This window comes from Serinus canaria, chromosome 7 (assembly GCF_022539315.1).
Source record: "Serinus canaria isolate serCan28SL12 chromosome 7, serCan2020, whole genome shotgun sequence".
Taxonomy (NCBI): domain Eukaryota; kingdom Metazoa; phylum Chordata; class Aves; order Passeriformes; family Fringillidae; genus Serinus; species Serinus canaria.
The window spans coordinates 5,935,083-5,950,369 of record NC_066321.1 but is presented as its reverse complement, the minus strand read 5'-3'; the positions used below and the strand labels follow the sequence as shown (position 1 = coordinate 5,950,369).

The following is a 15,287-nucleotide window of genomic DNA, read 5'->3' as shown; positions in this document are numbered from 1 at the left end:
CAAAGATCCAAAGGGACTTGTATGAGTGTCCCAAATTCCACAGAAGTGCCTGTGTAGTGTCTGGTTTTCTCTCTCAAGCTGCTCCATCATGTGCTAATAAGCAACCCCCATTTCCCTGCTTTTCCTGCTGTATTTCTGGAGTTGCTCTTGTGCATCCCATGTTTACACAGGGTTAGGAGCTAACACACTTCCTGGCCTGGATCTTAAATGTAGAACATGGATTTGGAGCTGAATTTTGTACATGGAATCCATTCTCACTTTGGTTTAGTCTGCCTGTATCAAGATAACATTCCTGCTAAAGCTAATAGAGAAAAGAAGGCACACACCACACACTGCCCCTGGGTCCCTTGCCTTTTATTGGCACTGGCAGATTTCTGCCTGAGAGCCTGCTAGAAGCATTTACAGTGGCTTTGTAGGGTGGGACTGTGGGTCCTCTGGGAGCTGGCCCTTCCTCTCTCTCTTCTCCTCCTCCTTTTCTTTTCTCCCTCTCAAATGAAGCACCTATAACAGACTTGTCCCCATCAAATCTGCAGTGGCCACCAGGTTACCCTTAGGCTGAGCCTGTTGCCTTGGTGGTTTAAATATTTTAACAAGCCTTCTCTTTCTGTGTTTGTTTTTTTTTTTTTTTTTGTTTTTTTTTTTTCTGGTTAATTCTAGGACCAAAGAATACAAGACACTGACTTATCTGAATTATGCTTCTACAACAGAACTGGGTTTCTCCTCATTGGGCATGGCAGAGCCTGGGGAAGCCCTTCCTTTTGTTTGTTTTCTTAATGTTGCAAACAGCTGATCTGCAAGCCAGGAGAGGTCACCAGTTTGTCTGGAAAACAGGTAGGAAAAAGATATGTTAGCTTCTCTACTAGATATTTGCTGTATTGAAGGATGACATGGTTGTCCTTTCTCCATTCTGTTTTAGTTCAATAATAAGTTTTAAAAGTCTGATAATGTCTTCTGTTCTAATTATTTTTAATTCTGTAAAATAGAAAGTTAATTTGTGTTTGACATTAGTAGTCTACATGTCTCTTGCAATTATACACCCAGAGCATAATTCTAGACTCCTTAATGCTTTTCATCTAAGAGTATATTTACTGGATTATTATCCTATTTCTTTGAAATATTTAATGATTTTCTTTTAATTTTTGTATGCAAGGTGCACACCAGCATCTCTCAGGATGAACTGAGTCAGAAGTCCATGCTCTTGGCTGGTCTATTTGTTATTCCATTGGTGCATGGGGTGAATTATTTCTGTCCCTCAGTCAGGTTGGATACATGCAGTGCTTGAATGTGCACAAGGTGTGGAAAGCTGTTGTTGGAAAGCTGTGAAGATGCTTTGGGAGCACACAACTCTTGGTGCTGGAGTGGGTGGGTGGGAGGTGGGGTGGTACAGCTGCACAGGACCCAGCATGGTGCATCAGATGTTTGTTTTGTAGCACAACACACAACAGCAGAGAATGTTCAATGAAAGGAAAAGACTGGGTAATTTGGGCAATGTTTACTTAAAGTGCTTAATCAAAATTACCCAACTGAACCAGGAGTTTCATTGCCCAGGACCCCTTTGAGGTTTGGCCTTTTGTGACTGAGCAACACAGTGATTAAATGTGATGGAAAAATAATTTCCCTCTTTTTTTGTTTGGTTTTGTTTTGGAGAGGTTCTTTGGTATTTTGGTTATTTATTTTTTAATTACATTTCTGTAGGAGGTAATAGACTGAATTAGTGGAATCATGAGGCAATTTTTCTAGAACTCCTGTTCTTCTGATAGGATCAACACAAACTTGCCTGGCTGCTGGTATGGGAATCTGGGAAGGGCTGGTAAAGTACAGCATGATATTGGATTTCTAAAGACTTTTTCTTTACACTGTCTAGCATGTGAAATGAGGAGGAAATAAACAATGACTCTCTTTTCTCCAAGTCACTGTTATTTACATGATTTTTGAACAAGCTTTGAAAGGTAGAGTTGTTTTCTTAAAGACAAATTAGAGCCTTCAGTGCTGTCTGTCTACTCTTCAGTCATTAGGGCTGTGCATTGTAAATCATAAAACTTTAATTTGACTTGATGATTCCAGCTGAAAATAAGGAGCTTTCAATGCTTCAAAGGCATCTGGGGCAGATGTAATTAGAGCTAAGAAGATTTGGTGCCCAGGATTGTGTGGGCACCATGCTCTGAAAGCCCCACAATAGGATTGTTGTTAAGGTTGCTCTTCCAGATGCACAAGAAAATTGTCAGTTCTTGTGACTCCCACAGTGGATTAAAAATATCTGATCTCTTGAGAGTCACTTTAAAAACTTTAAATCCTAAGAGCATTTTGATGTACTTTCTCTGCTTATGGAGTGGCATGAGGTAGAAAACAACTTTGACTGATATGTTATCCAAATGAAAATGCCTTGTGAGTTCCAGCTAAATGTATTGTCCCAACTGAGGAAAAAAGATTTTTCTCCAATATTTGTAAACATTACCCCCCCCCTTTATTTTTTTTGCCATTGAAGTATTTTGTTCAAAGTTAGATAAAAGTTACATCTAAGGCCCAAATGTTTAGTTCCAGGTTGAAATGAATAGTTTGCTCACCCAAAACATTTTGTTTTGCTGAGACACTAAGTATAATTTGTGAAGCCCCTGCAGTAGTACTGAAGCATCAGCATTTCTAAATCCTGAATCTTGTGTTTTTGCAGTTGTCCTAAGAAATAACAGAATGGGCAGTAAATGGCAGTCTTCTGTCAGGGTGGCATATGTGGCTTGATTTTGTAAGCATTTTCATACCCTACCTGAAAAGGTTTTTCACTGTGATTAGTCACAAAGGTGTGTCTTCCAGAAGATGAAAAGGAAGTGTTTTGGGAAGAGAGGGGAGGTGATTTGAATGGAATAGATGGATCTGGAGAGGTAGAAGGGTTAACATAACTCCTTGTGGTAAGATGTTAATAATAAAATATCTCTGGGATGTAGATCATGGAGTTCTTGTCCTTTTGAGACCTGTGGCTTGCATAATAATTGTAAAAAATCATCCTATAGTTTGAGGGCTTTTGTGCCCAATACAAAATAATAAATTGTTAATAAAAGCACGGCACAGTGAACCTAAAATTAAGTAAAATTTAAAATAAAAGCTGAGCAGATCCTTTCCAATAGAAAGAAAACCTGCAGCTGCTGTCCTTTTTCTTAATAAAACAATCTGATGAGAAATGAACAGTCCATAATGGGAAAGGGGATGATCTGTTCTGTTTTTAAATCTTGCATTGTCTGTTGTAAGCATGGCAAGTTACTTACCTGCTGGGGAGAAATTCAACTTCTTATTGAAATGTCATGCTTTATAATTAAATAAGATTATGCTACTGAAAGCTCTGACTTTATGAAAATGAATTTATATGTACTGAAATAAATTTTCCTAGCACACACAAATCCAGGGAGGCATCCTTAATATGGATGGGGCTGGGGAAAAGGAAAAAAAAAATCATATAATTGCTGCAGTTTATAATACAGACTTTTTTATCAGCTAAATCCTTGACACTGTCTAATGAAGACTTGTACATTTTCATCTTGGCTTGGTGGTCTTGGTCTAGGGGAACAGAACAGTACTGAAATCACTGCATCTAAAAAAACCCCAGGCTCTGAAATTCTAAAACACGAGAACTTGGCATGTGAGGTAGTTTTATACATACTCTTCCCTCAGCTATTCAGAGGGAATATCACTTGCATGTTGCTTAATTGTGACCTGTCTTAAAACCATTTACTTTGAGCTTTTGGCTTCTAGAAGTTACAAATTAATATCTGTAGCCTGTGTCTTCTGGGTTCCAGACATTTCCTGTCAGATACTCATTTAGTGGCCACTAAACATGAAAACAATAATCATACCAGCTAAATTACTCAGCAACATCAAATAGCTGAATAATTTTCTTGCACTTGCTAAATTTAATTGGACCTAAATTCTTGTAAATGAATAGTATTTAATGCAGTTGCCATTAGCAATTTGAATATTTCACCATGTTAATTTTCTCCAACACTTGGAGTAGTCCTGAGAGTTCCTGGATTTCATGCAATGCCAGTATGCCTATGTTTTAGTGATGGCCATTCAGGCTTTTAAAACTGTCTATAGAATAGTAACACATACATGAGTCCATATCATAATTCTTGTTGGTTTTTCTTTTTTTTTTTTTTTTTTTTGGGGTGACTTTCAAAAATCTCTAAAATTTAGCTCCAAAATCAAAATTAGGTGTAAGAAACAAACTAATATTTTGAGTACTTTACAGGAAGGGGCTGGTAATTAGGATTACAAAGTGATGGAATGTCTCTTTCCAGATACTCTTTTTGCAGTTCATGGATTGGTTAGGCTCCCCTTCACTGCTGGTGTCTTCAGCTCCTCCATAAACTACACCCCAGGCATGTGCTGTTTCCCCCAAAATACAAACACAATGTAAGATCTAAGGGACATAGCCCAAAAAAGGCTCTCAGAGCTAAAGCAATGACCTGGGTTTATTTTTAAACGAGGGGAATATTGTAAAAATGTCTTTTCTAGGATAAAAATGCGCTGATTTTTAGAAAAATGGTTCTTTAATCATGGTAAAAATGCTAACTATCATGGAAATAATCCTCTGTCTACTATGAAAGGGAAGAAAGGGATTGTTAGAAACCCAGATGTTGTGTCCCAGTGAGTTTTCCTGCTCTAGAAAAATGGAATCAGGATGGCTATTTAGCCCAGCAGGACCATGCTCCCTGACATGAGTGGAAGAGCACTGAAAGTGAGATATCAGACTGGGAAATGGGTTTGTAATGATTCTGACCACAGCAGAGAGATTTTTACCTGAGTAAGAAACCATTAAACGTCTGGAGTTCCTGGGCTTTTGGGAGCCAGGTGTGTGAGCCATAAGTACTCCTGCCCGAAGTGAACATATGAAAACTTTTTAATTTTGGAGTTACTACCTGTATTTGAAAGTTGTCCTTAAAATAGGATTAGCAGATGGGTTTTGATCTTTAGTCGTTCTTCAGAAACAATCCGTAATGGAAAAGGGACAAAATGAACTTTTCAGAGAACAACTTCTAATGTGGAGGAACCTTTGAACCACCCGTGAGTGTGGGTGAGCCAGCCCTGGCTATGATGAAAAAGGCCTTTTGTTCTCTGATAATACTGCCATAAAATGCCCTTTCTCAAGATTGTAATTTCATGAAGGTCAAGTGCTGGTTTGGAAGTGCCTTTGACCTTATGTCTTAAAAGAGGAGCTTTTACCTACATACACCAAGTGTTAAAAGGAGTCCAGGTCTTCAAAGGACAGTAGAGCTCAAACCTGCTAAAAGGAGACTCAAAAATAGATCTGCAATAAGTAAAGTTTTCCAAAAGCTCAACAAAATGAGGAGTGATTAGGGGTTTCTTTGTTTGATGGGACAATAGCTCATGAATGAAGCACAAATGGTTCTTTAGGGATCTTTGTGTGGTGTCTGGAAGGTTTGTGGTGTATCTGACTGATGGCTTCCAAACTTCTCATTGTGTGGTAAACATTGTAATTGTGGCTTGTTCTTACACTGCCTTGGTGGATGGAGTTTTAAATGCTGATACTTTGAAGTGGAAATTTAGCCTGGATTTAATCAAACTTTGTACGATTCAAAGGATCTTCACTATGCCAAGAGGGAACAGAAGTGGTGCTCTGGGTTATAGATTGCAGTCTTGTAGTATTGACAGCAGAAAAGTTTGTAGTTTTAAAAAACCTATTAAGTTCTGTTCTCAAAATAACCAGGACACTTCCATAAACCTGATAATGAAAAGTTGTTCTGAAATGAGAAGTCTTATTTTTACTTTTACTTTATATATGGTCACTTTATGCTTCTGTTCCCAAGCCAGACTACTCTTTAGTTTAAGTAATTCTTCTTTTGGTCATTGCTGCTAATGCATTCATGAATTGAGGATATCAAGCTTCTGGACTTCTGTGAGTAAACTTATTTCTTAGAACTGGTTGGTCAAATGAAACCTTTTCTTAGCACTGCTCCTCGGAATTATATCAAATCTCAATTAAGATTTCGCCTACTGATGTTTTACTGTATTTAACTGGAATTATAGATGGCTGGCTTAAAATATCTCCGAGTAATTTTTGAAAAAAATGAGTAGTTTTTGTAATGAACAATTTCATTTGAAGCAGTGTAGTTGTTTTTAATGTGTTGGCATTGTTTCATTATGTAGCTGTTAAGAAAGTAATTTAAATAAAAAGTAGTATTTTAGTTCTAAATTTATCTAAAATAATTGCTTACAAATAATATTTTATGAAACAGTATAAATTATGCTTCAAGTTCTACAAAACATTAAAAAACAACAACATTTGAAGATTCAAAGCAAGTTGTTTTGCAAAATTTTGTTAGGAGCAAAATTTGAAATGCTGGTTATTAGTGCTGATATTAGTCACTGATATTTGAGAGGCTTTAGGGGTGGCCTCAAAGCTAATCTCACATTTTTTCAGACAGACATGCAGCTGTTTCAGATTGATATATATTTGGTTTTCTTTCTTCTTTGTTCCTTACACATTTCTACCCTTCTGTTCCATGAATCTCAAAATTTTATTGCATTTGGTTCTGCTGCTCCACCCAACTTATTCCACTTTTGATATTGGTATCATCATCTGGTCTCATCTTCTCAATTGCTGAATCCAGCTTGTCTTGGGATTGTGGGGATGCACCTGTTGCTTTGATTTAGGGTCCTTTGCAGGGGTTGGTCAATTCATGGTTAGGTGGGTGAGGCATTCCAAAGTTGGTGGAGACCTTGTGTCCTCAGCCAGGACGAGACAAATGTGCACCAGAAGAGTTCCATAAAAGCTGGAGGAGAAGCTTTCTTATGCTGGAACATCATTTTCCAGCCTGGTCTTTTCTCCAGTTGCCTGAGGTTGGATAAATAGGTGCTTGAGGTCTGCTTTTGGGTTGGATAAATGCCAAGGCAGCCCATGGCACTCCCACCTGGGTCCTGTCCTTATCCCACCCAGCTGGAAGTGCCGTGCATGGGACATGGATGAAGGACCTGTGGAACAGAGAGTGCCAGACAACATCAGAGATGTTGGAATAGCTCCTGGGGGAGTTTGGGATGCTGGTTAGAGATACAGAAATCCTTAAACTGGTGCCTGTTTTCCTTGTCTATAGAACTTGGCTTGTTTGTTAGCTCTGGTTTCCTGTGAGGAGCTGTGGACAGCAGAGGGAGGTTCTTGGTGGCTCTGCTTAAAGAAGGAATCCTTGGGTTGTTCTGTTTTCCTAGGAAAGCACTCCAGCAAGCAGTATGGGCAGCACAGAGTACCAATCCAACTAAAAAGGCAAGCAGAGAAGGAACTGTAAAAACCCTGAAATAAATGCTGAAATTAACACTTGATGTGCCTGGAGTGGGAGTTCCTTGGCAGAGGCGAGTGCTGAGCCTGGCTGTGGGCTGGCTGCCTTCAGGGGGGAGATTTGCAGCATGTGCCTGGTCCTTTTGTTATTGTTGGGCTTGCAAAACTATTTCAGCAGGCCTTTTACAGTAAGGCTGCCTGCTTTAGCAAACATCTTTGTCAACCAGCATCAGATGTTCAGTAGGTGGTGGTTTAAACTAGATTACACAGGAGATTCACACTAATCTTTTAATGTCCCTCTTCTCTTCTTGAGAATAATGGTTTTTGAGAATAAGGTGCTCTCTTCTGTTTTTTTGTTGGTGTTGGGAAAAATATGTTAGGCTTCTCATCCTTTTCTTTCCTCAATAGTTACTATGGGAACAGAGCTGGGGGTCACAGGGGAAAATCTGCAAAAGTGGTTTCTTTTAAATAGTTCATTTTAAAAAATAAAAAGATAGCTTATTATTGGAATTGTGGTACTTTTCATTCAACTTTGTTGGATTGTATTGTTGTACATATTTCAGTCACAAAGGAAGCACAGTGAGTGGCAAGAAAAACAGATTGGGACATTTCTGTAGTTTTTCCTTGGGGTTAATTTTCTTTTAATTGAATGCAGCTGTTGGAAAGATTTCTGTTGTTATGTATAGGTGGAGCATTAAAAATGGATGATCACATTTTCAGCCTGTTTTAGTGGAGTACTAGATTTAATTACTCTGCTGCCCTTGTTCAGAACCCTGCAGGTTTTTTTTTTAAATAAGAATATCTTAAGAGTTTTACTTTGCCACTTAGTTGAATGGCTTCAGTATATAAGGGTAATCATTTCCTCATTCAGCTCTTGTGTAGAGCACAATTGTGGGTGAAAATAACATAAAATTGTATTAGAAATCCCTAAAATACATGTTGTTCTCAGTATGCAAGTAATGCTGCTAACTCTTTCTAGGGACTCTTCATGAGCTTTGGGAAGTCTGCCCTCTGATACCCTTATTTCCTAGTTATTTTTTTCTTCTGCCTCTGTTTTTGAGAATAGTCCTGCCATTATAATTTTATTCATTTTTCTTTCCAGAAAGAAAAAAAAATAATTTCTTTGCATTCTTTCTTTGTTTCAAAAAGTGTGCATGGCAAAATCTGGGAACATGAAATAGAGAAGTTGGAAGGGATATTTCATGATAATCCAGGTTACTTCCGTAGTCTTGACATTGTTTAATTCAATCCCCCTCAGCCAGTGGATAGATATGATGAAATAACCACTTAATGCAGGAGTTTTGAATGTCAGAGCTTCAGTTGGCCTGGACTGAGGCCAGTCCAAGAGCAGGGTGTGATTCCAGAGGCACTGTCTGGTCTCAGCCTCTTTGCAGAATTCTGCAGTTCCTTCTTCCAGAGCCCTTTTAAAGCTCCTGGTTGAATGTGTCTCCGTGTAGTACTTGTGTGTAATCGTGATTTAGGATTATAGAGCTAAGTTTGGGAAAGCATGTTGAACCCTCATTATAGTGGTTCTAAACACATTGGTTCTGTGTGCTGGGGCTGAGTTGTAGACAGCTGCTGAAGCAGATCCAGCTTTTGTGTGGCATGTCCTGGAAGGCCGTCCATGAAAAATCACTTTTCAAATGAGGACTTAATAAAAACTTTCCTGCTCTGAACGCTAAGCCCTGCTCCCCGTGCGATTAGTGGTTTCATTTCTTTCCCAGCAGTTGGGTAATGATTATGGCTCCAGATGCTGCAGGAGTGATAAAGAGAGTGATTAATTTCACTTGAAAGGGCATATGTTCAAAGAGGAGCCAGCCCAGCGCCTCCAACGCGGGGCCCGCGCTGCAGCGCCGTGGTACCCAGCTGATCCAGGGACAGGACCAGGCAACCTCCCTCAGTTACCTTCAGCAGCACATTTGCTGCTTGGTTGTTGGATTATTTTCCCAGGATCTGTTTAAAAGCTCTTCACAGCTCTGTAAAGCAGCGCTGTCAGATTTGCAGCTTTGGGGAGGGGCTGATGTCACCAGCACAGCCCAAGTGCCTGCGAGCGAGCTCGGGGCTGTGTTTATACCCTGCACAGAATTAAGGGGTAATGAAGGGTTCGTGTTCCCTGGCTTAGTCAACAGCAGCTTTAAAGGTGTTCCTACGCTTCATTTGCAAGAATAGTTCACGCTGTATGCCTCTGAAAAATCCTGACATTTAAAGCATTGTATTTTCAATGTGCTTAAAAATTAAATGTGCAAGGTAGGTAGGACTTCTTTAAGTCTTTTTCAGGACTTTTTTGACCCATTGAATAAGTCAACAGAAATATGAAGCGTGGCTGGGCATGTCACCCATGTTCTTAAATCCAGGGGACATCTGGTGTTTATTGTGTTACCACCTGAAATTTTTCACTGTTTGGTGTCTTTTGGGGTTTATTCTGTCACCCCTGAGATCCAAAGACCTTCAGATTTCAATAATGTAGCGTAATAATATCCACCTACATGTAAGGCATGTTTTACTTCTCTACATGGTGACATTTATAATCATAACTTTCACAGGTTTGAAGCTGCTGAAGGGAAAACTTCAGTACTTGTGACATCTTTAACATCTTTTGACCCATTACATTTATATCACTCATCTGCTTCTAAGCAAAGTAAACACTTCTATCTGTTGGAGATCTTTGCAGTGGAAACACTGGATAGAGAAAAATTATTTCTATACTTTAATTTTTCTATGCATTCAATAGATTTTGGTGAGCATTAGCTGCAGAGTTTTGAAGCAGCTGTCTGGATGGGGTACAGAAATAGAGTTTTTACAGACAAAGATTAAAAGGAAGCTTTATGGATTAAACACCAAAAACTTTCTGGAAGTTTTGTTATTAACTATAGCTCATAAAGTAGCACTCATGTTTTTATTGTCATTCCCTTAATATTCTTGGTTGCATTAATAAAATAATGCTGTATCCAAGCAGAAGTGAAAATGAATTTCAGTGAATTGTTTGCAGCTCTGTGTATTAAATGCATATGGTGTATCACTAGAATAACTTATCTAAACTTCAGTCTTTTCAGTTAAACTAACTCAGTACATCTGTTTTTCAATTGGCATTAAATATTTCATAACCTCTGTATAGCTGTATCTTGACTTAAAATGTTCTTAGTGTGAAATTTGTGATTCTACAGATTGGAGGGCAGATTGGAGGTTGTGTCTGCATTTAACAGGAGGCTCACTTGGATTCATTTTGAAGTTGTAGCAATCTGATAATGAGGATTTATCCAAACTTTTAACTGTTATTGATCCCACTTTTCTCTTAAGGAAATACCAATCCTCTATCTGCTGCATTCCTCTGCAAAATGCCAAGATGATCTTGCTTTTAGGATTGTCCCCAAACAATTTTAAACATGAGAAAGTGTTGAAAACAGCCTTCCCCAAACCCCGAGTACATCCTTGCCTGCACAGCACTGGGAAAATTATCCCTGTGTCTGAGTATTAAATATGTTTCCTAGATGTCAGTGCCTGTGTGTATTTGTGCATTAATTTTTGCCTGTGTTCTCTGTCACCCGTGTATAATTGCAGTGTTGCCACCCAGCCAAGGGCACTGGCATGGTGGCAGAAATAGAAACAGAGGTGCAATGTTTTGAGAAGACTGGGGATGGATCAAATGAGAGACAGGCAAGTCAGAGTAAATGATGACAGTAATGTTATTGTGCCCTAAGGGTCTTGCAAAGTACAGTACTTAAAACCCAATTTTTTGCTTTGTAGATAAGTGAGCGTGTCTCGGTTAAATCAATATACGTGTGCAATAGATGATAAAACTTGGTATTACATACCTCCTTTGATATTTTTCATACTTAGTGCTTTAAAGGTAGCATTATATTTATGTTCAGAACACTCCAAAGTACTTTATGCCTTTTGTTATGAGATTTCTAACATGTTGCTTGGTTTAGTAATGGGAGTTCAGGCAGCCCAGAATTGTCACTCTCACGTTGGGTATTTATTGATGGTTAATTGACTGCTGACCTCTGCCAGGACTCTCTTCAAAGAGCAGGGAGTGAGACCAGGGGATAGTAAATCAAGGAAATTGAAAAGCAGGTGAGAAAAGGTAATTCTATGCAGTTACATTTAAATTTTGAAGCTGTTTTTTTAAGATAAAAACAAAGGTTAAAATCAAACAACTCCTCACCCCCGCTGCCTTTCCCATACATATTTCAATGTGCTCCAATATGAAAAAGAAAGTTTTACTTACTCTTCTTCTTCACTGTGATTTACTTGTCCTTGATTGATTTTTTTTTTTTTAATGGATGAGCCAGCTTTCAAAGTCTTCAGAATGATTTAATTATTACAGCACACAGGGCCCCAAATCAGATTTAAGGTTTTTTTGATATAGTTTATGGAATAAACCAGCAAACAGATGCAGAGGGTGGAGAGCTGCTGGTACTCAAATCAACGAGATGATTCTGCAGGCAGAAGATTCCCCGTAGACCTTAACTGAAAGGTCAGGAGGCAACCTCAGTATGTGCCATTTAATCCAATGTCATTGGGATAAATGTATTGTAACTGTGTGTCTGTGGTGTATCAGGAGCTGAAGAACTGGTAAAACTCACAGTGTTCTGACTATATTGCCAGATAAAGCTGTGCTACATTCAATAAAGCAATTACATAAAAGGCATTATAGTCAGCTTCAATTCCAATACCAGCAGCATGATCAATCACTTTCAATCCAAGGGATGGCCTAATCACTTTTCATTGCTGCTTTGAAAGGTTACATTACTCAGTTATCTTGAAGCTGAGCAACCTTTTCATGTTTGCTTCATGTAGGATTTTATAAATGTTCTTTCTTTTACTCTCAGTGTTTTGGTGTGGCCTATTTAGTGAGAGTTAAAAAGTTTCCCTAAATTTTCCTCATCCCAATAACTTTTTACAGTTCTTAAACCTCTTTGGAATAGAAGACCTAATTGTCATGATCAGCAAACAAGATTTTTTTTTTTCAATCTGTTTATCTTTATGAAATCCCCTTTTTGCTCCTGGTGCTGGTGTTGCCACTTCTCTTTCAGTGGAATAAACATCCTGCATAAGGAATCTCATCTGCCTTCATCCTGTGCTTGTTGCTGTGCAGTTCAAGGACTTCTCCCTTGGAACAGCCCAGCCTGGGACTCTGGCTGGCTGTTTGTTGTTCAGGGTCATTCCTGTGACCAGCAGTGGTTTCTCTCTCCCTCTCTCTCTCTCCCCCCTCCTCTGCTTCACTCCCAGCTGTGTGGGCAGTGCTCTGCAGGCTCTGTTACAGATCTCTGCCTGTGGCTATTGGTGGATACTTCCTGGGAAACACTATTGAATTCCTTCCTTGATCAGGTAATTTGGGAAGTAGTTAAAGACAATTGGGTTGTCATCATAAGGGCAGTGCTAGTGAGTTGAGACTTCAGGGCAAAGGCATGAGAGAATGGGGAAAAGATTCCCAGCAAACTTTCCTTTTGCTTCACCTATCAAAGATAGCAGGTGTTGGACTGATAAAGTGACAGATGATTCAACTTAATAACTTTTTTCTTTCTTTTTTTTTATTTCCCAGAAGCCTAGATACTTTGTAAAGACCCTTATTTTCAGGTCTTGTGGAATCAATTCTAGCCACTACTTTTCTTTGCCATTTAGACAATAATACTCACAATGCAAAAGATGAACGTTTAAGCAAAAGGATACCTCCTTTTCTTAGAGACAAACCTGAGTAATAGTTACTTGAATTACTGTACCCTGGATGCTGCTTGTTGGCCCATAAATTTGTTCCCTCCATAGATCAGTAAAATGAATGTATTTTGCATGAATGAGAGCTGAAAGGTCTGTAGCATTTTAGTTGTTTTTTCCCATGTAAATAGCACTTGAAGCAGCTGGAAAATTTTAGCTTAAGAATAAATTATCAGAGATTTGTTCCTTTTTATGTCTTTGGTATTGGCAAAGATGTCTTGTCTGTTAATGTATTGCTGATGGATTTTTCATTTATTTATTCTCCAAATCCTAGCAGTTTCCTTATGCCCAACTCAAATACACATTTTGGTGCCAGAAACTGTCTTGTTATGCTATGGACACACAGACATGTTCTGTTCTCCTTATCTTTAGGTAGCTGTTAATATGTGGAAGATCCATACATCTGAATGAATGTCTGGTGTATTTTTATTTTTACTCTTTATCTGAACACATTTATTCAGCCTGACTTCTGTATGCTTTGAGCTGCATGGAGGTGCCATAGGATGTCACAGGAATCTGCTTATTGTTAATGTCATGCATTATTCCAGATTTTTTTTTTTTTTTTTTTGTGCTTGTTAAACTAGGCTGGTAAATGCCATATGTAAAATTTCATAGCTTTTCCATAAAACCCTTCTAGTATCTTTCTGGAGACTCTGTTGATAAACCTTCCCTTAAGCTTACACACAAATTAAATGTGAGAACCTGAGGCTAAAAGAAGTTGCTCCAAGGCAATGATTCACAAGGATGAAAAATCAATGAAAGTCTCATTAAGAAAAAGGAAGAAAGTTTAGAATGGGCTCTTTGCTTTGCTTTCCTGTGGGAAGCAGAGGGAGAAACCATTTTATTCAGCCTTATTCTTAGAAGTAGGGATCATAATGTGTATGGGGCTATTTTTGAGTGTGCTGCAAGTGGAATTATCCTCTGGAGAAGCTGCCTTGGCTGGTAACTGGGAACCTGTTCAGGTGGGTGTATTTATACAGGAGGCAGCAGCACAGAGCTGCTGCCACAGGGAGATGTGTCCTGCCCTGGGCAGAGCTTTGCACCCACATCCCCCTCCTCAGGGGCTCAGGTCACATCACGCTGCCAGAGGAGTCGATTTGAAGCCTGATGTGGGGGAAGCTTTGTTTCCCCCTATATTTGGAAGGATTTTCTGTTGAATCAGCAGTGAGGGTGAGCAGTGGGAGGGCAGGAGGGGGTGTGGGAGCTGGGGGCTGAGGTGTGCACGCCAGCTCTGGCACAGGCACCTGCTCGGGCTGTGCGTGGGAACTCCTCCCTGCTGGAGTGTTGTCTTGTGGAAGCTGGACTTCTATAGCAACCATATTTCCCTGTCATAACTCTCAATCTTTGGTTGTTTTTAGTTTTGCTATTAAAAGTTGGTGATGACACATGTTAACAGTCTCCCAGTGGCGTTCGGCAGTTGTACATCTGTTTGTTTTCATTAAATACTGTTTTTTGAAAAGTTTAAGGGCTGATCCCATTAAAACACAGTTAGGATGGAAAAGCTGGTGAGGTTCTCACAGCCAAGAGCGAATTTATTTCTCCAATCTTGTTTAAAAAAGCAGGAATGCTGGCAGGGTTGAATAGTAAATATGAGCTGTACATCTTGTTCAGTGAGCTTTTTCTGGATGCCTTGTGTGAACCCAGCAAGTGAGTTAAGCGAAGCACACGTGACTGAGGCTCTGACAGGGTTGTGGTGATGGATTAAAATCAGATGAGTGAAGCTGCTGCCACCCCAGACCATCTGCCCCACTCTTTGCTGTGCATCCCAGAACAGCAATATTTGGTCTGTTCATGAATCAGCTTTTATAAAGCTGAATTTAGCCTGGAATTTTAAAGTCATCTGAACTGGGACTGGTATGCTTTAATATGCTTCTCCTAGATGGTTTTGGGGAGCTTTCAGACTGGCCCAGCTGTTTGATAAGGCATACTAAAAATGGGCTGTTGTGTGTATTTCTGACCTGGGTAACGTGCTTGTGCTGCTCCCTCACTTCTCCCTGCTCTGTTGCTCTGTGGAAGTGCAAATGTGCACGTTTATGTGGTTGCTCTGTGTCATGTCCACATCCCCCTGAGTGTCCCTGTGCCAGCACTGCCTACCCTGGGGGTCAGCACAAATGCTGCTCTCAGGCTAAAGATTCCTCAATCTGCACTTGAGGTCCTGTTTACCATTTCAATCCCATGGAAGCACTGTACCCATTTGTAAAGATTCTACCTTAAGAGCAAGCTGCCATTTTTTGCCTGAACATTTGTCTGATAATGTGCAGTGATTGCCTAACTTGCATCTTCACCTGCAGTG

General features: G+C 39.5%; 1 protein-coding gene across 1 annotated transcript in view; it reads left to right on the top strand.

Annotated features, from left to right (window-relative positions):
* Positions 1 to 15,287, top strand: part of THSD7B (thrombospondin type 1 domain containing 7B) — a 297,684-nt gene that overhangs the window by 55,142 nt on the left and 227,255 nt on the right. The window contains exon 3 of the mRNA XM_030241847.2: positions 658 to 831. Coding sequence (XP_030097707.2) covers positions 693 to 831 — 139 coding nt within the window. The 5' untranslated portion in view covers positions 658 to 692. The remainder of the gene's footprint in view (positions 1 to 657; positions 832 to 15,287) is intronic.